The 20534-nt window shown below is 35.6% G+C and overlaps 1 protein-coding gene across 1 annotated transcript in view; it reads right to left on the bottom strand.

Moving 5' to 3' along the window:
* The window catches only part of BMP5 (bone morphogenetic protein 5), a 117060-nt gene extending 97146 nt beyond the window's left edge, over positions 1 to 19914 (bottom strand). Inside the window, exon 1 of the mRNA XM_037056354.1 lies at positions 19425 to 19914. Within this exon, the coding sequence (XP_036912249.1) occupies positions 19425 to 19914 (490 nt within the window). The remainder of the gene's footprint in view (positions 1 to 19424) is intronic.
* Between the last annotated feature and the right edge of the window lie 620 nt (positions 19915 to 20534).

Raw genomic sequence — 20534 nt, 5'->3', positions numbered from 1 at the left:
TTCGCTTTAGTAGGTTTCTCATGAGATTCACTGGTCCATTTAGGATTGGGTAGAAAAGCTAGGGCAAGGATTCATATTTAGCTGCAGGGCAGCCCTGTCTGCTTGTGTGGCCTTCTATACTGGCCAACAGGTTGGTAGTTTTCCAGTGTCTAAATGAACTCACTATTAGTTTGTTCCAATCTCCAATCACTGCTTTTGAGGCCTTTTAGTGTTTGCAATTTTGATGTTCTTCCTCTCTTCTATTTTGCCAAATGTTACTCCTGTTCATGCCAAGTCTTTTAAGATAAACTCAACACAGATCACCTTCAAATTCCTCAGTAATGACCAGTTAGGTTGTATGCAATACCCTTAGTGTCTGCCAAGTGCTTCTTTTCCTCTGCCTTGTGAGTATCATATTTGCTCCTTCAAAAAGCCACAGCACCCTAATTCAGAAGAAGGCCTGTAAGAGCTCAACTCCAGGTGTAAGAATCTTTGTAAATCCACTGGTAATTTCCCTGAAATACAAAACATTACTGATGAGGTGAAAATATCCAAATCCAAAACATGAAATGTGGAAAAAATATATAGAACTTCACAGATAGTTCAATGTCCCAGTGACAACCTTCCCAATGGCATTTACAAAGATGCCACAGCACAGCAGAGACTAGCCTGGAATCTTCATTCGCACTGAATGCATGCTAGCAGTGGAAGATAGTGAATCTGCAGTAAAACAATTACTGCAAGTCTTAAGTTCCTCTACTTGTATCAGTTCACTTTGGTGATTTGGTGTTTTCTCAGTATGAATTGAGAGTTAAATACCAATAACTGTGCTGGTGAACCAGGAGAGTGAGATCCACATTTTCATGCAATATTCATTTCACAATCGCAACAGATCTCTGGTAAAAAGTAAAGCAGTTATGAAATATTGGCCGATTTTTCTCAACAATCAACTTACAGCCATAATTGCTTACTGCCTAATATCCTGAGTAGATTCAAAGCAAGGTATCAAAGGGGTCCTTATGCCAATTCTTGGAATTCTCTGTTATTTTCCACATTATAAAATGTGTCTCTATTAACTCTTACTATATCCTGAACTCTCAGCAAGCTCAGTATGCACAGCAACAAAGTAAACCCTGAACACAGCTTGTTAGCACACAATTGAAGAGGGAAGAAAGGGTCAGGGGTCAATATTTAGACAGATCAAACAACTTAATTTTGAAAAATGTATGACCTTTTACCCTTATTTCCTGAGTACAACACAAATAAATAACGAGTGTTTAAGCCACACTTACGCTCTGGAATGTTCAGTAGGCAACAGAAACCTTCTTTTTAGATATTTCCTTTAAAATCACTGGAGCCTCCATGTTATTAAGGCCCCACAGCTACACAAGCAAATTTTTGACAGAGGCCCTAAGATTTGCTGAAGTTTGGTTCTCCTTTTGCTCTATGTCTTTTGGATTAAAAGGCTTCCTTAGGTTCTATTTCCTGGTAACAGGATTTTTAATTTTCCTTTAAAGGAATGGAGGTTTAAAAAGTATTTTCTCTGTACACCAGAGGCTAATTTTAATTTTACCTAGTTATTTAAATAACAAAAAAACACATTGTTTTTTATAGTGTTTGTTAGTACTTTTAATCTTATTTGGTGCTGGAATTTTGGTGTGATTTCTGTAAAGTATATGACATTGAGCAAAAAAATCCTGGCACAAGAATCAGGGATTCTGGGCCTAGGCCTGGCTTTTCTTGCCCTATAATTTTGGCAGTAAAACAGGCACAGTCTTTCGAAAAGTGCCTGGCCCAATGGTAGGTAATCAGCTTATATTTGTCAAATGACTGAATGAATAACCTTTCAGACTTCCAGTATCCACAGACGTATATTGTGGAATTATATCTACCTCCTGGAGTGCAGTGTACTGCTATAATATAGATGAAAGCACATAATGCCCATAAAGATGCTTTCAAAAAGTATTAATCACTAGTGTGGAGGGTAGTTTAGGGGTGGAGGGATTGAGCAAAAAGGAAAAAGGACTCATGAATATGGACAACAGTGTGGTGAATGCTGGGGGTAGGGAGGTATAAGGGGATTAAATGATAATGGAAAAAATAAAATAAAGATTAAATTAAAGTTGCCCATTTTTTTAAATATTTTTCAAAAGTGGATTACCTAGTTAAAGAGTAGTGGCAAAGAACCAGTCCATATCCAGAAAGAGCAGGTATTCAGGACTGAGACTGCCATTTACCACCTGGGTGACATTTGTAAGTTATTTAACCTCTGATAAAGCCTCAATTTTCACATCAATAAAATGGGAAGTGAAAAATGTTTACCAGTGCAACTGACATGCAAATGAATTTAAATAGTGCATTCAAATCACTTAGTTAAATTTCTGGTACAGGAATTATACGTTTTGTTTTTATTGTTGCTTTAATTAGTAGAGCTACAAGTATATTATAATTTAAAATTATGTATGCCTGATAATGTCATATACTTTAAATGTATCATATACACACAAAAATATTTTACTTATTTCTGATAAATTCTTCCTCAAAGTAAATGACTATAGAATAATAACTGTTTTGACACGGCAGCAAGAAAAATATAAATCTGAGGTGTTGATTTGAATGTTAATTACATGTGTTGGAATCCATATCACATGAACTTTACTCACCACAAGTAAAAATTCAGCAAAAATCATCCTGTCTTGTCTTTTATAACATGCTATCAAATAACTAGAAGACAATAAATCCGTACATTTCCATTCAACATATTATAAAATATCAAAAGTCAATACTTTATAATATGGGTATTATAAATACAAGATGTTCACAGTCCATGTATGATTTTTTGTGTGACTTTTAGGATCAAATGTATAATTCTCACCCTGCTTCAAAATATTATAACAGAAAGCAATTCAATAAAATTAATAAAGATCTGTCATTGTAAAAAAACAAAAGAAAATCCAACCCAAAGGAATAGTGTAGGAAAGTCAAAGTACTTAAGGTTGAATGGTGTTAAATAGTAACAGAATTATAATAATGATATCAATAGTAATGAGAATAGCTACAAATTAGAAAATCATAAATTTAAACATGATTTGAGTTACATACAATACCAAAAGCTTCTGATTGAATGATTATTTGAACAGAATGGCTCTCCTATTTAAAGTTCAGGAGTTTATTCACCAAGATTTTCATCATGAATCAATTTTTAAAAAATTAAAACTAAAAACAAACAAGTTGGCTTATGAAAATAAGTATTAAAACTCTTCAACGGTTTTTCTCCCTTCATTCAAAGGGTCATTTTGACAGTGCCCATGTCTTTACAGCCAAATATTTTCTAATTGTGTATTGTTACTTTGGCCTGCGGTCAGTTTCCTCCCCTATAACAAGTACAGAAATGGAATTGGTACTATCTGGAACTGAAATAAAACCATGAGTTGGTTCTAGGAATCTGACCAAATGTAATATGAGTAGCACCTTTCAGCAACACATCACAGAAAATGTTGGGTGCCTTTGGGTGCTCAAGGGAAGCCCCACAGTCACCTGAGGGTTTCATTGTAGACTGACCTCTTCCAGGACACCCAGATGCACAAATACTGTCCATCAACAATCCAACTTGAGGACAGAGTCAATGAAATCCAAGGGTTCATTTTCTCTTGGATAAAGAAAAAGTCATGTATATGATGTTCCACAATATTAGCAAAAACATTTATTTGACAAAGTCTGGTGGACTGGGTGTGGATCTCCTCTAACATTAGAGCTCCATGGGGTCAACTCTGGTAGAACTAGTTATAGTGGCCATGGAAATGATTCAGTGAGCAGTTTCTCACGTAGATTTAAAGGTCTATAAACTTACTTAAGCCCTAACTACAATTTTCTATTATAATCTCTAACTTACGGATAAGGAAATAGTTTCAATAAAGTAAAATAATTTGTTGGAGAATATGCTGTTGTTAATGCAAAGCTGGTATTCAAACCAGTACGTCTCCAAAGACCTTACACACAAAACTTGCTGAGATAGTTAAAGAACCAAGTAATTCCTCCTTTTAGAGTTTTTAGTATACAGATCTTTTACCTCCCTAAATTTGTTCCTAAATATTTTATTCTTTTGTATGCAATTGGAAATGAAATTGTTTTCTTAATTTCTCTTTCTGATAGTTCATTAACAGGACACAGAAATGTAATAGATTTCTCCATATTAATTTTACATACTGTAATTTACTGAATTTATTTACTAGTTCCAGTAGATTTTTTGGTGCAGTCTGTAGGGTTTCCAACATATAATGTCATGTCATCTGCAAATAGTGATAGTTTTATTTATTTATTTATTTGGATGCTTTTATTACTTTTTTTTGCCTAATTTTCTGCCTAGGACTTTCAATGCTATGTTGAACAAAAGTGGCAAGAGTGGGCATTCTTGGCTTATTCCTGATCTTAGAGAAAAAGCTTACAGCTTTTCACTATTGAGTATCACAGCCTGTCCTCAAACAATCTACATATTCAGTGAAATTGCTATCAAAATTCCAATAGTATTCTTCACAGAACTAGAACAAATAACCCTAAAATTTGTATGGAACCCAAAAGGCCCAAAATAGCCAAAGCAATTTTGAGAAAGAAGAAGATTCAAGGTATACTACCTGATTTCAAAATATATTACAAAGCTATAGTAATCGAAACAATAAGGCACTGTTTTGATTACTATAACAAAAACACAGATCAATAGTACAGAATAAAGAGCCCAGAAATAAACCCATGTTTATATGGCCAACCCATCTACAACAAAGGAGGCAAAAATATACAATGGGGAAAAGACAGTATTTTAAATAAAAAGGCACTGGAAAAAACAGACAGCTACAGGCAAAAGAATAAAATTGGACTACATCCCTGAACCATATACAAAAATAAACTCACAATAGATTAAAGGATTAAATATAAGACCAAAAACTATAAAACTTCTAGAAGAAAAGATAGGCAGTAAATTCTTAGACATTGGCTTTAGCAATCTTTTTTGTTTGTTTGCTTTTAGATATGTCTCCTAAGGCAAGGGCAACAAAAGCAAAAATAAGCAAATGGTTCTTCATTAAATTAAAAAGCTTTTACATAGTGAAGGAAACAAAATGGAAAGGCAACCTACTGAATGGGAGAAAATATTTGCAAATGTTGCTTTTAAAAAGAGGGTAGATCAAAATATGTAAAGAACTCAAACAACATAAAAAACAATCGTCGTTAAAAACGGGCAGAAAACCTGGATAGACATTTTTTAACCCTCACCTGGGAACATATTTTCATTGCTTTCAGAGAGAGAGGAAGGGGAAAGAGAGAGAGATACATCAATGTGAGAGAGAAACATCTATTGGTTGCCTTCTTGTATGCATCAGTGCAAGAAAGAACAGCTATTGGTTGCCATCTTATACACATCCTGACCAGGGATCGAATTCACAACCCGGTTATTCCACAACCTGATTGGGAATCAAACCTGTAAACCTTCAGGCTAAGGGAAGATGTTCCAACTAACTGAGCCACACTGGCTAGGGTTAAATAAACATTTTTAAAAAGAAGATATAAAGATGACCAAGAGGCACAAGAAAAGATGTTCAACATCACTAATCGTTAGGTAAATGCAAATCAAAACAATAATTAGAGCCATGTTAAATTATTTTAGGTATCTTCACACTGTTTCCCACAGCAGCTACACCAATTTGCATTTCCACCAACAGTGAAAAAGGTTTCCCTTTCTCCACATTCTTACCAGCACGTGTTGTTTGTTGATTTATTGACAATGGCCATTCTGACAGGTGTGAGGTGATATCACATTTGTGGTTTTAATTTGCATTTCTCTGATGATTAGTAGCATTGAACATCTTTTCATATATCTGCTGGCCATCTGTATGTCCTCTTTGAAGAAATGTCTATTCAGGTTCTAGACCCACTTTTTAATTGGATTGTTTGAGGGTTGTGTGTGTGTGTGTGTGTGTGTGTGTTGAATTTTATGTGTTCTTTATAAAATTTTGAGTATTAACTTCTTATCAGAAGTACCAGAAAATATGTTTTCCCATTCTATGGGTTGCTTTTAACCCAGTGATCCTAGTTATGGGAATATATCCAAAGAAAACCAAAACACTAATTTGAAAGAACATAAGCACCCGTATGTTCATTGCAGCATTATTTACAATTGCCAAAATACGGAAGCAGCCCAGTGCCCGTCAACAGAAGAGTGGGTAAAACAACTATGGGACATTCATACAATGGAATACTATTTGTCCATAAAAAATAAATGTTTACCCTTTGTGACAGCATGGGTGGACGTGGAAAACATTATGCTAAGTGAAATAAGCCAGTCAGAGAAAGCCAAATACCATATTATTATGCAAATATGTGGAATCTAATGAGCAAACTGAATTAACAAACAAAGTAGAGGCAGAGTCATAGAGAGCAGAATGACAGCTGTGGGGGTGCCTAGAGGGTGGAGGGATCAAGCAAAAAGTAAAACAGACTCATAGACATGGACAACAGTGTGGTGATTGTGTGGGGTGGGGAGTATAACAAGGATAAATGGTAATGGGAAAAATTCAATGAAAAAATAAGGAGAAACACCCTCACATGTATCAAAATGGCCATTACTAAAAAGACAAAATACAAGTGTTAATGAGAATATGGAGAAAGGGGCCCCTAGTGCATTGTTGGTGAAAATGTACATGGATAGAGTCACTATGGAAAATAGTATAAAAATTTCTCAAAAAATTAAAAATAGAACTACTACACAGTCTAGCAATTCTGCTTCTGGGTATTTCTCTAAATAAATCAAAAACACTAATTCAAATAGATACCTCTATTTTCATTGCAGTGTTGTTTACAATGGCCATGACATGGAAGCAACCTAAGTGTCCATTGGTAGAGTAATATGAATGAAATCTTACCATTTCCAACAACACAGAAGGACCTACAGGGTGTTATTCTAAGGGAAATTAGTCAGACAGAGAAAGCAATCACAGTATAATTCACTTACATGTAGAGATTAAAAAACAAAATAAAAACAGACTTACAGAGATACAGAGAACAAACTGATGGTTTCCAGAGGGGAGGAAGTGGGCATGGTAAAGTAAATAGAGGGGATTAAGAGTTACAAACTTTCAGTTATAAAATAAATGAGTCACGAAGATGTATAAAATAGTACACATGGTCAATAATATTATAATAAACATGTGGTGACAAACAAGTAGAGATTGTGGTATCACTTAACAGTGTATAAAAATATTAAATCACTATGCTGTACACTTGAAACTAAGATATTGTTGTATGTCAACTATAATTATTTTTTTTAAAAAAATCCCTCTATCTCTCAGCAAAGAAAACACCTATAAAACATTAACCATAGAACCAAGATGACAGTGTAGGTGAGTGTGGTACTCAGAATCTTCTACACCCACATCAAAATTACAACTACAAAACAACCATTCAGAATTCCCTGAAGTCCAGCTGAATAAAAGTCTTAAAACGAAGGATATACAGAAGAAGCCACACCAAGACTTGTAGGAGAGGCAAAGAAGTAAAAGGGACTAGTCTTATATCCATCCACCCATGGTGGTTTAAATATTGGGAGGGATACCTCTGCTGTGAAGGTCTCCCCTGAGGAGCCATGGGTTCTAACCCCACACCAGAACCCCCAGCCCAGGGATCCTGCAACAAGAAGAGACGTCCCTATAACTTATGGCTGTGAAAATCACAAGGATTGCAGTTGAGTGACACAGAGGGCCCCAAGAGTTCCAGGGGTTTCTCTTAAAGGGCCCTCACACTGACTTACTAGGACACACTTCCTCTGAGCTCCAGTGTTGGGGAAGCAGCTTGAAAGGGGTCAGGGGCATGTGGAGAGGAACTCGATTGCCTGGCTTCAGAATGAAGGCTACAGCGGCAGCTTTCTCTAAGTGACAGCAGAGATGTCACTTTCCTGAGCCCTCCCCCTGCAGGTGCAGTCTGGCATCATATCTGAATCTCCATGAACCTAGCTAACGCTGTTTGCCCCACCTTTGTGATTCCTTGAGACCCTGCCTCAACCAGCTTGGGAACCCACCCAAGCCTTTTCTATAAAAATGGCCTCTCTTGGCTCATGCTTTGGATTTTCCAAATATCTCTCCAGAAAGCAGCAATCTGGCCTCTTCAAACCCTGTACCTCTTGATAAGTGGGTCTGGTACTAGCAACAGCCAGGCTTGGTTTGCAGCTTGGCCTCTCCTGGGCACCTCCAAGCCAACAGCCATCTGCATATCACTCTATAGGCATGCCAGGTGGCCTTGGGCAGAGCACAGACAGTAGCTGACCTTGGCCTATATTTCCCAGGAGGTTCCAGAGCCAGTGCACCTGGTGGACAGCTTCAGATCACATCAAAACACCGTTTAACCACCTCCACAAGAAACATACTCAAGGAGTGAATGGCACGCACCAAAGCCCCACTGAAGGGACTCCTGCTCCATAAAGTCAGCCCCTGTACAGCAGCTCCTCTGCGGTAGTTACAGCTGATTCTCCCAACCTATTGGCCTGGGGAGCAGGTTGTCAATCCCTCCCAGTGACACGCCAAGAGCAATCAAGGACCTACTACAATCGGAGTGTGCACACAGCCCACCTGGAGCATGCACCTCAACACCCAGCTCGAGTGATGGGAAGCTGTGCCGCTGGGCCTTACAGGACACCTACTGCATCTGTCCACTCTACCAAGACTAGGAGATATAGCTTCCCCGCCAAATACGTAGAAAGAAACACAGGGAAGTAGCCAAAATGAGAAGACAAGAAAACAGTTCCCAAATGAAAGAACAGGCGAAACTTCAGAAAAAGAGCCAAGTGAAATGGAGGCAAACAAACTACCACGCACAGAGTTCAAAAAATAGTCATAAGGATGCTCAAGGAACTTAGTGAGAACTTCAACATTAAAAAACAAAACAAAACAAAAACACAAAAACAAAAAACCCATAAAAACCATAAAAATTCATAACTGAAGAATACAATAGCTATAATAAAGAATACATTATAGGGAATCAATAGTACAGAAGATAAAGTAGAGGATCATATCAGCAATTTGGAAGATTAGGAAATAGAAAACACCTAATCAGAACAGCAAAATAATTTTTAAAAATAAGGATAGTTTATTAGGAAAACAGTAAGCAAATAAATATTCATTTAATTAGAGTACCAGAAGGAGAAGAGAGAGAGCAAGGGACTGAGAACCTATCTGGAAAAAATGACAGAAAAAATTTCAAGCCTGGTGAAAGAAATATGCATACAAGTCCAGAAAGCACAGATTTCAAACAAGATAAATCCAAAGAGACCCACACCAAGACACACCATAATTAAAATTCCAAAAAATTAAAGACAAAGAGAGAATCTTAAAACCAGCAAGAGAAAAGTAGTTACTTACCCACAAGAGAGCTCCCTCAAGTGTCAACTGACTTCTCAACAGAAACTTTGAGGCCAGAAGGGATGGGCACAAAGCATTCAGTGATAAAAAGCAAGGACCTGCACACAAGATTACTCCACAAGACAAGGCTATCATTTAGGATCAAAGGACAGATAAAGAGCTTGCCAGACAAGAAAAAGCTAGAGAGTTAATCACCACCAAACCAGTATTACAAGAAATGTTAAGGGAACTTCTTTAAGAAGAAGAAAAATAAAATCAAAACTGTAAATAATAAAATGACAATAGCTGCATACTATCAGTAGTCAGCTTAAATGTAAACTATTTAAATGCTATCATCAAAGGAATACAGGGCAGTTGAAGAGATAAGAGAACAAGACCCATACACATGCTACCTCCCAGAGACTCACTTCAGATCAAAGACACACACAGACTGGAAAGAGATATTTCATGAAAACAGAATCAAACAAAAAAAACTGAGGTAGCAATACTTACACTAGACAAAATAGACTTTAAAACAAAGGCTGTATGTCACAAGAGACAAAGAAGGGCCAGCAACACCACTTCTGGGTATTTATCTGAAGTAACACAAAACACTAACTGAAGACATACATCCATGTTTACTGCATCACTATTTAGGCAAGATATGGAAACAACTAAGTGTCCATCAACAGACGAATGGATGAAGAAGCAGTGCATATATACAATGGAATATAAGTCAGCCATAAAAAAGAAAATATTGCTATTTGCAAGAACATCGATGGACCTAAAGGGTATTATGCTATGTGAAATAAGTATGATGGAGAAAGACAAATGCCAGATGATTTCACTTATATGTGGAGTCTAAAACAAACCAACAGAACAGAAACAGACTCACAGATACAGAGAACTTTTTGCCAGCTGCCAGATGCAAAGACGGGGTGGGGGAGGGGATAGGAGAAAAAGGTAAAGGGATCAGAAGTACAAATTGATAGTTACAAAATTGTCATGGGGTCGTAAAGTACAGCATAAGGAATATAGTCCGTAATATTGTAATAATTATGTATGATGTCAGGTGGGTACTAGATTTATTGGGGTAATTGCCTGTACTTCATAAGTTATGTAAATGTCTTATCAATGTTGTACACCTGAAACTAATATAATTTTGTATGTCAACTGTAACTTGAAAATAAAAGTTAAAAATATTTAATACAAAAAAATTAACCATAAGGTGATCTAGTCAATGACCTTCACTTCTTCCCCACTAAGTAAGGTTTTGGTTTGGTGCCTGTATCAAGGTAATTTGCAGAAGAGCCTAGACAGTTTCCAAGTTGAATTATCTTTTCTTCTGCTTTTGATAATTACAGAAGTAAAACCAGTTTAAAATTACCATCCTTCGTGGCTTTGAAAGGGAACATGGACTGTGCTGGGAAGGGGCCCTTCTATTCAATGCTGTCTGTGATTAAAAGGCCTGGCTAAGGCTCTGGCCTTAAGGCGCAGTGGTTGGTTATTTATGAGAACTAAACAGCAGACATACTTGTTGCTCCTCCATCAATTTCTGCCTCTGTACGTCACAGGAACTCTGCCAGAGGAAAGGTAGCAAGAACACAGATCATAATCTCAATTTACTTCATTGTAACATTATTTCTGCCTGCAACATGAACTTCGGAGAATATCGCGTAATTCCACTCAGAATTCCAAATCCTTTAACAGACAGTCATGGGTCATTTCAGGAAGAATGACATGGGATTGAGAATGAACAGATCTAAAAAGTAAAAAATATATATACTTCTCTTTGTATTAGCTCTACATATTTGTGTACACTGTAGTACTTTCCGTACTGAGTTTTTTGATTGGCGATTGCAGTCTACTGTTTTTATTGTAATCGGAGAGTGCTCCTTCTCCCTGGGTTTTTGTTTTTGGTTTAAAGTTCAGTTTGCTCTGAAATAGTTTTAACATATCTCATGAAATTACTGATCCATATACAACACAGTTTAACATGTTTTCTTTTTCACATGCCATGTGCATTTTTGCAACTTTCTTTCACCAACTCATGAATAAACCCTCACGTTGACTTATGAGTATCTCTGGAATTTTATACACGAGCCAGAAAAAAAGTTAACCGATGAGTAACTGAAATTGCACTGAAATTGAAGTGATTCTAGAACTCTCGTGACAACCCAGCCAATATTCATTTACGTATTTGCGCCAAATGTCTTCAGCTTGTGTCTCTGGAGCCACTCTCCCCTGGCACCATGGCACGGAAGTATGGGCTGGGAGATTCTTCCTCAGTCTCCCTCCCGGCTGCGCACCAGGGGTTGGCTAAACGGTATCTCTCTCAGAAAGGTCACATTCCAGAAAACTCTCTCCTCTGAGTTTCCTGCCCAGGAGTGGTGAAGGAAGGTCTGTCTCCCTTCTGTTCCAGGTGCTGTATTACCCTGTTTTGTCAAAGGAAAAAAAAAAAAACAAAAAACACCAAAACAAAACAAAAACCCTGCCTACAACATTTTAAAAATTACAGTAGTTAAAACTTCCACAAATGATTCATTTTACTCATGGTGTCTCTTTCCTCCTGGGACCCTGACACACCACTGCGGACTAAAAAGGATGAATAGGCCAGGGTTCNCCTTCTGTTCCAGGTGCTGTATTACCCTGTTTTGTCAAAGGGAAAAAAAAAAAAAAAAAACACCAAAACAAAACAAAAACCCTGCCTACAACATTTTAAAAATTACAGTAGTTAAAACTTCCACAAATGATTCATTTTACTCATGGTGTCTCTTTCCTCCTGGGACCCTGACACACCACTGCGGACTAAAAAGGATGAATAGGCCAGGGTTCCTACCCTAACGATACGTAATCAAACACGCCGGGCTGGCTTCCCTGGCATGCGACCTGCGAAGTTACACAGAGCCCTGTACTCCGAAGGCCCCCTGTTCGGCCTACTAATCTGCTGCCATCACTTTGGATGGAATTCTTAGTCCTTTTTGAGCAAGGGGCCCCACAATTTCATTTCGCATTGGGCTTCACAAATTATTCAGCTACTCCTGCAAATACGGTACAGATGTTGGACACAAATGCAGTTCTACTAACAATAACAGCCTTTTATCGAGGTCTCACTCTGTTCCAAATACTGTTCTTAAAATTGTGTGCACATTAACTCATTTAATCCTTTCAACACTCAAAGCAGAAAGTACTATTATTATCGGCACTTTTTAGATAAGAAACCAGAGGCACAGAAAAAGTTTAGGTAACTTGTCAGAGGTCGCACTGCTAGAAATTAGAGCATATGGGATTCCAATTCAGATGTTCTGGCTTCTTCTGTGCTCCTCTCCTTTGTGAGGGAAGCACAGAGAGGAAAGCCATTGGGTTTAATTACAAATTAAACCTGAAATCCCCTTGAGTAGTATGGACTTCAGATTCTGAAATATTCTGTGTCTCCTATACAGAAAGGCTGATCACAGTTACAATAAGGACGCAGAACCTGTGCAAAACAAGTAATATTGAATTTCTCGCATCATGACAACATTCAAAGAACTGAAGGTATATATAAATGTTGACAAATCCTTTGATTTTGACAGATCTCACAGCCTTAACTAAGTCTAAATGAGATTTATATTTGTTAATCATAACATTTTAAAACCATTTTTCTTTATTCCTGACAACTCTAGGAAAGCTGTGGGACAAAAAAAATTAAAAAGAAGTTATTTGCTTACAGGCAGAAGGTAATAAATGAGAGTTTATTGAGATACAATATCAATAAAAAACAATATCTGAGAGATAATCTAATTAGATTTATTCACTTTTAAAATACCCAGTTGTTTCTTCTAATGCAAGCACAAACACTCCACTGTTTGGGAAAAGAAAAATGAGAGGCCACATCATGATAAAGATGAGACCGCATTGTCTTAGACGTCATAAAACAAAGTATACCCTAGTTTAATTTTTATACCAAACGACTGAACATTATATAAGGTCTTGGTTTCTAAGTTTTATGTAATATTTATATAATTCACTGCTTTCAAAGTAGAGAATATGCATTTTCCTTAGTAGTGAAGGTTTGTTGTTTTCTTTTCTCCCCAAACCAACTACCAATCCTTCTTACTAATCTATAAATGATTTTTTTCTCATTTTAAACATTCTACACTTCAATTTATTGTGTTTCTACTTTTGTAGATTATGATTTACCACAACCATTTAGACAAGACATAGAAAGGGTTACCATGTGGTTATGTGAATTCTTATAACATCTCTAAAAAGGCAGGTGAATACACTCAGTATTATTTTTATCTTACTGTCATAGCATTAAGATCCGTAACTGAATCTTAAACAGCCCAATCTGACATCCAAATCACAACGGATCTCTTTTCCCACCAAATAAATGAGCCACTTGTCAGGGCTGACTGGTGTGTTTTAAAGAATATCTTGGCCAAGGGTATTATTTTAAAAGATGAGCAAATGGGGAAACCCCACAGCTGAGCCAATAAAATATGAACTTAAGGTGCAAAGAAGCACTCATAAACATTGCTTAGAACAAGGGATTCATTGTTTCAGGCCGACCCTGCCAGTGGCTCCTCTGATCTCAGGCCTTGTCTGTGCGTCAGGAAAGCCTCTTCCTCTAACCTGTGGTTTTTTCAAGCTGAGCTACTACATTATTTATGACTGTGCATGTGAGTAGCCTGTCTGTATGCTCCTTGTACACAGACACTGAGAGCCCCCCACCCTCCTCCCCACTTTGGTATTTTAGTGTGGAAGGATGAAAGGGTTTCCCCCTGGAGCTGATGTTGCTGGGATGTTGAATTAGCTGCTGTGTCAGTGTGAGGTGGACTGAGGATTTCCCAACACGCCCTCCACCTGCACACCCAAAGACAGCCTCTAATGACTCATTCTGTTCATTTCCTTTCTATCAAGGGCTCTTAAAGCTATTCTATTTATTTCTCTGTCTCATTGTCATTGTGCCACACTGGTTACTCTCGATCTCTTTATCTTCTCTCATCATCTCCTCTCAACTTAAGAAAAGGAAATGTCTTCGCAGAAGTGATATAAATATTAAATAAAAATAATATAAGCCAAAGTGTTCTATAAACTAAAAGGGAATTCGATTTTTGATCTCAGTTTTTGTTTTGTAATTTTTCTTTGATGTTTTATTTTTTCCCTTTTTTAAACTTTTCCTTAAATTTCCGCTTTTAAATTTTAGTTCATGTTATAAAATAGTAAAGGCAAAAACGATTAAGCTCTGACAGTGGGATCATTGGGGAGAGGTGAGGAGGCCAAGAAGAATGGGATGGTGAAGGCAACAATGACAAGGATGGCAACAGCCAGAGCAGTCCTGGTGCCCTGGGGAGCTTTCTCCCCATGGGCGAAGGCTGTCATTGGCACTTCACAACCTTTTCCTTCTCAACTAAAGAGAAAAGAGGACACTGTACCTAAATGATCACACTGTAACTAATTGATTTTCAGCTAATCTAAGCCTCCAGCTATGAAGAAACTAGGACCAAAGGCAGACGCCAGGAAGGGTGAGAGCAGTAAAAAGAAGGATGCCAAGAGAGCCTGGGGCTAGAGAGACCCCAGAACTAAAGAGGAAAGGCCAAAGCGAGGGGGAGAGGGGTAAAGGGAGAGGAGAGAGGGAGGTGTGCACTCTAGAAAATGGAAGAATGAAAGGACAGAAATTGGAGGTGGTGGGTGAGGCCACCTTCCTAGAGGGTGTTATCATACTTTCCTATTTCCAGCTCTTACTTCTTATTGCACTTTTAAAACTTGCTATTTGTGAGTGACAATTAAAGCTTTCAAAAACATTTTTATTTAAATGACAATGGTAAGTATCTCTGCAGCCATGCCCACCACTGAACAACCAAATAGCTTTAGAGGAAAACAAGGCCCCCTTTGGTCCCTGGTAGGAATGCAAAGGGTTGTGGAAGAAGAGAGAAAAAGCTCTCCACGCATGACAACTTCTCCCTTCAGAAGTTGAGCGTTTTACCCCCTAACCAATGTTACCCCAATAAATTCAATTAAAAAGTTAAGAGATTTAAAGAATGATATTTTTGCCCCATATTAGTGTTTGTGATTCCAGACATAATACATAAATATGTACTTCAGTGAACTTAGATTATCTTTCCTCCCATACTATTTCTCGTCTCTAAAAAAAAATCTTGCATGTGTTTATGGGTGTGTTTATGTTACACAAGTGTTAATAACCCAGTTGGAGAGATTACATAGATAGGCATCTTTAGGTAGATCTGTATACAAAGTCCTCTCCACTGGGCACTGGAATCAGCCAAAAACAACAATAAATATCAATGTCTTTTGAAACTTTCAACCAAATACATAAGCTTTTTTTTTCTTCTAGTACCAGGAGAGTTTAATGATTTGAAGGAGTAAGATGAGAAGGGCTTAATTTAAAGTTTTGAAAGCAGTTTTTTCTATTTCATATCTTAGCATGCTGAATATATTGTTATAAATGAATAAATGTAAACATTACATTTATATATTTTCCATTTTGAAAATTAACATATATTCTTTAAATATCTAAGACTAAACTCTTAGACAAATCTAAAACTCTTCATTATCAGAAAATTACATGTAGACTAAGTATAATATAAACATAAATTTCCTGTACTTACTGTTTTTTTTGTAATTCCTCTAAAACATTATGTTATTTTAATTGCACTTTCAACAAGTAATTAAATATTGGTTTCTAACTAAAAGATCTTAGAAATACACCACATGTTTGTGTTTATATAAACAGGAGTTATACTTAAATATTACAAGCAAATTACCTAGTCACTCATTTTATTTGCATAGGTATGAATATAACTCAACATTTTTAAAAAAGAAATGATTAAAAAAGAACTAATCTTTTAGAAATACATTTTTGTTTCTAACAAAATAGTATAGCATTAACTAAGACAAAATCCCACTGAGAGTCAATAGTCTCCAGGACAAATTAGAGAATTCAACCTGTAAAAGCTAGATTCTATGGAAATGACAAAAGTTGGCCCAACAATGATGAGTAAATTAGAGTTGAAAGTTCCTGTTCACGTAATTAATCATTAATATTTGTTTCTTTAAAATAAGTCACTAAAATCATTTAAAGGTCAAAATAATATGTTTACTTTCATAGTTAGTTGTTTCTATTGACCTTAACATAATTTACATTTTACTTTTTCACTTAGTAAATCCTAAACTGTTTTTCACTTATGGACAAAAAAAACTGTCCTCATGTGAAGTTTGAAAAGTAGATATTTTGTTAAATAGGAATCAGAGTTTAAATTAAGCTTGATTGTTCTTGAGCAAAGCTTACACTGGAAAAAATAACTTTCTGAATGACAACTATTATAGAAAGTCTATTATTTGATTTGAAGTGACAAATGCAAGCATTAATAAAAAGGGTATCACTCAATCCCTTTTATATGATTTATCTTATTATGGGAAATGTCAACAGATTCCACATATTTAAATATCCAGGCGACTTCCTCAATACAAATTCCTGACCTAATAATGCTAATTTGATCATTTGCCCTGAGTCCCCCATCATGTATATATCTTTTAAGACACTAAAAAAAATTAAATAAAATACAATTCTCTTGAGTTTTCTAAGAACATGAAAAAGTTGCAATGTTTGCTAATGAATGTTACATTAGAACACTCAAATTCTTAGCACAGTTGATGATATTACAGTGTGACCTTTTCTAAGTATGTTTTGACCTATTTTATTATGGAAGAAATACAGAAACACTTTTTACTAAGTAATGATAGGCTGCAAGTTTGGATATATTAGAAGGCGTAGTCTGAGGATAATAAAATAAAATTGTGGTTCCTTTTCCTTAGAGACTACTGGAAAAACTCAGCATCAGAATCAATTTATCAGTAATGTAATGTGAAACGGAACATTTAGGTTGGAATATTAAATTTAAAACACCAACATGGTTTATTATTGAGAATAAATCATTACTCAGCAGTTCAAGTGTGATAAAAATAAATAAATAAAAATTTTCTGAAGTTTATATCCTATTGTTTCTCTGGAGTAAAATGAATAATTATATTTCATGCTATGGTTAATGAACTAGCTTGTTATTTTAAGTCAAGCAATATGACAAAAATTTTATTAAATTTAAAATACAATCATTCTTAAATGATAAAATTGGTTCTAGAAGTCACTGAATAAAACTGTTTATTATTATTTTTGGTTTTCTTATTCTATATTCATTTATAGAAAGTAATGGCATACAAGTTTAAAAATCATACTTAATTCTTTTCTAAAAAACAAATATACTTTATTTCTGAATGATCAAAATATTCAAATATAACAAAATATATGATTCAAACAGATTCGTGACTGAGCTATTGTTTTTTAAAGTGTATAATAAAACACATTCTTCTGTGTCAGGTTTTATACGACCTGAACTGATTTTCTCAATGATTTATTTTGCAAATACATAAATCATATTAGGTTGAAATTTTTCTGTTGAAATATTAAAATTTATTTAAATAACTTCATATGCTTTAGAAATTGTTACAAAGTAAAAATACATCATCATAAGCCACATTTGAATGCTACTTAAAGAAGGGAAAACAATCAAACTACTTTAGAATTAAGCTATATTTTAATGGATTGAAAGTTCCCAATGAAACCTGTGAATTATATGTTCAAGAAAAGGTGTCCAGGACACCTAATTAGGGCAACCAGTGATGACTTACTAAAACTTAATAATGAGAATTTTGTCTCTAGTAACATGAAACACATGATTTATTATGCACCTTACCCTTCATGGTAGGACTGCTGAGAGCAAATGAACAGAGCACATTAAGTAACATATATTATAAAAGCATCATGTGTTATTAGGAATTGCTGCTATCTGACTTTTCAAAGAATATTTTTGAGATATATGAGGAAGTATTTAATTAAGTGTATAATCAAATGTCAATTTTAAGTCAAAGCAGATTTCATTTTTAAAACAAAGTCCTTAAGTTCTTTCATTAAAATGTTCTCCATCGTTTCAAGTTGATTGAATTTGTTGAAAAACTTTGTCTTCAAAAATAAATATAGTCTATATTATTATTATTTTGAATGTCTGAAGATAGTGAATTTTCACCTGCATCATCTATAAAAATACTTAAATAAAATTATAACACTTATAAAATTTTAAATTGGGAAACTCTTTAATATTAATGCAAGATAAATTATAAGACATTAATTTACTATTTGAGGTGGACAACCTTTAAAAAACCACCATGGAAGTATTAGCATGGAGTAAAAGATAATTTTAAAAAATATGCGATAATAATGTTACTAATTAAATAATTTCAATTAAGTTTTATCTCAAATGAAAAGAAATTTTGTATAGGTAAGGACCATCAAGGAATGATTCACATTTCTCTTACTTCTGAAGAAAATCACAGAGGTATGATATATCTTAATTATTTCAGTTAAGAAATGTCAGATTGAAGCTTCGCTTCTACAATATTTTTCAGAGAATTTCAGCATCTCTCTTTGAAGCTATTTGATAGTCATCTTTTACAATGATTTGATCTTAGTTAATTCCATTTCAATTTTTTTGCAGTAGTCACCTCCTACGAATGAGAGCTTTTAAGTAGCATATAAATATATATTTATATGTTTCCTAAATGACTAATGAAAAAATAGTTCAGAATGTCACTTTTACTTTTCCATCTGTAAATGCTTTTAAAAATTATTTGATTATTATTTTTGCCCAGAGCATAGCTGTCCTCATAAATTCTCCTTTTTTTAAGACTATATGGTGCCTGTTCACTCATATATTTATACATTAAACAAGGTTAATATTTTAACAAGATCTGAAAAGACCCAAATCTACTCTGACTATAAATGTTTAATTTTAGCATTTTATACTAAAAATAAAAATATATATATGTATGGTTTTGTTGCCTAAGGCAAAATCTTACATTGCATCAGTGAAAGAAAGGAAACAGGAGCTGGAGAGGAGAGTTATAGAAAATGACTTTGTATAAACATGACCACCTACCAGGCAGCTACTTTACCATTAGAAAAACTTCCCCATGTAATAACACAGATTAACAAAGAAATGAACAACATACCTAAGTTGACAAAGCTCATGACCATGTCAGCATCATTCAGAAAGTTGGTATCATGGAGGCTGGCTAGAGGAGGGCTCTGGGTGGTCAGGGGAGCTGTTCGAGATAACTGTATGCGACGAGGGTACCCATTAGGAGAAGCTGGGTACCCCTTTCTTGCTCCTCTGGTCTCTCCTGCCAGGGATGCCCTTCCTGAGTATTCCGACTCTTCCGGATTTTCTTCACTGGCCATAGCATTGTATAGGTCCAGCATAAAGAGAGGTGCAGAAGAAGCTTGTTTTCCAGGTGAAAATGGCCTGGGTCTGTGAGGCAAACCCAAGATAGAGAGAATTTCCCTCTGTATTTCCCGTCTTTCATGGTTCCGTAGTCTTCTATAAATAAAACTGGAGTGAACATGATTGTCTCCCAAACCTCCTTTTGCGTAACCTAGTAGAACCCAGCAGCTCCAGAGAAAACCCACAATACCCCTAAAGAAAAATACAGTCAGATGCATTTTTGTCCAAAAGCAAAGTTGATGTTTTTAGTCCTTCTTGTCCTCTTAAAAAAAAAAATCTAAGTTTCTAGGAGGTACAGTTTCCCAGTAGCAGAAAAAATAAATTTACCTATTCTTCATGACAGTGACATTTCTGAACACAACATCCTCACTGATTTTCCTGTCCTAGTTCAAATATTTTGGAATATGTCAAGAGTAGTTATTTCTAAGAAAGCTGGAACTCAAATTTCCAATTATCCACAGTTGTTAAGAGTTTTTGCTGCATTGATGTAGCAGAAGACGCTTAAAATTATTTGATCAGATGACCTAGGCATTCCTATATGAATTTATGATAATCAAGCCTTTGGTATTTGAATTAATGAAAGTTGATCTTCTGATAAGCTGTAGTTCCCAGAGTTATCTTCTCTTGCTCTTGAGTTCTTCTCAACCCTGAAGCTCTTTCCAAGACAAATGCTGATTTCTGAATCACAGATCTATGCTGATCTGCACCTTGGTGTTGGAATATATATTTGTCCGGCAGCTTGGTGATAACTTTAACATCTTTTGTGTCGTCTTAGTGTAAAATACAACTCAAGGTTGTACTATTCAAGTAAATGTGTTTCCCTGTATTTACTTGAAAA

Source organism: Sturnira hondurensis, unplaced genomic scaffold (genome assembly GCF_014824575.4).
Source record: "Sturnira hondurensis isolate 20B ecotype Veracruz unplaced genomic scaffold, ASM1482457v3 Scaffold0008908, whole genome shotgun sequence".
In the NCBI taxonomy this organism is placed as follows: Eukaryota; Metazoa; Chordata; class Mammalia; order Chiroptera; family Phyllostomidae; genus Sturnira; species Sturnira hondurensis.
The sequence above is the reverse complement of the archived record's forward strand: the minus strand, read 5'-3'. Positions and strand labels throughout refer to the sequence as shown.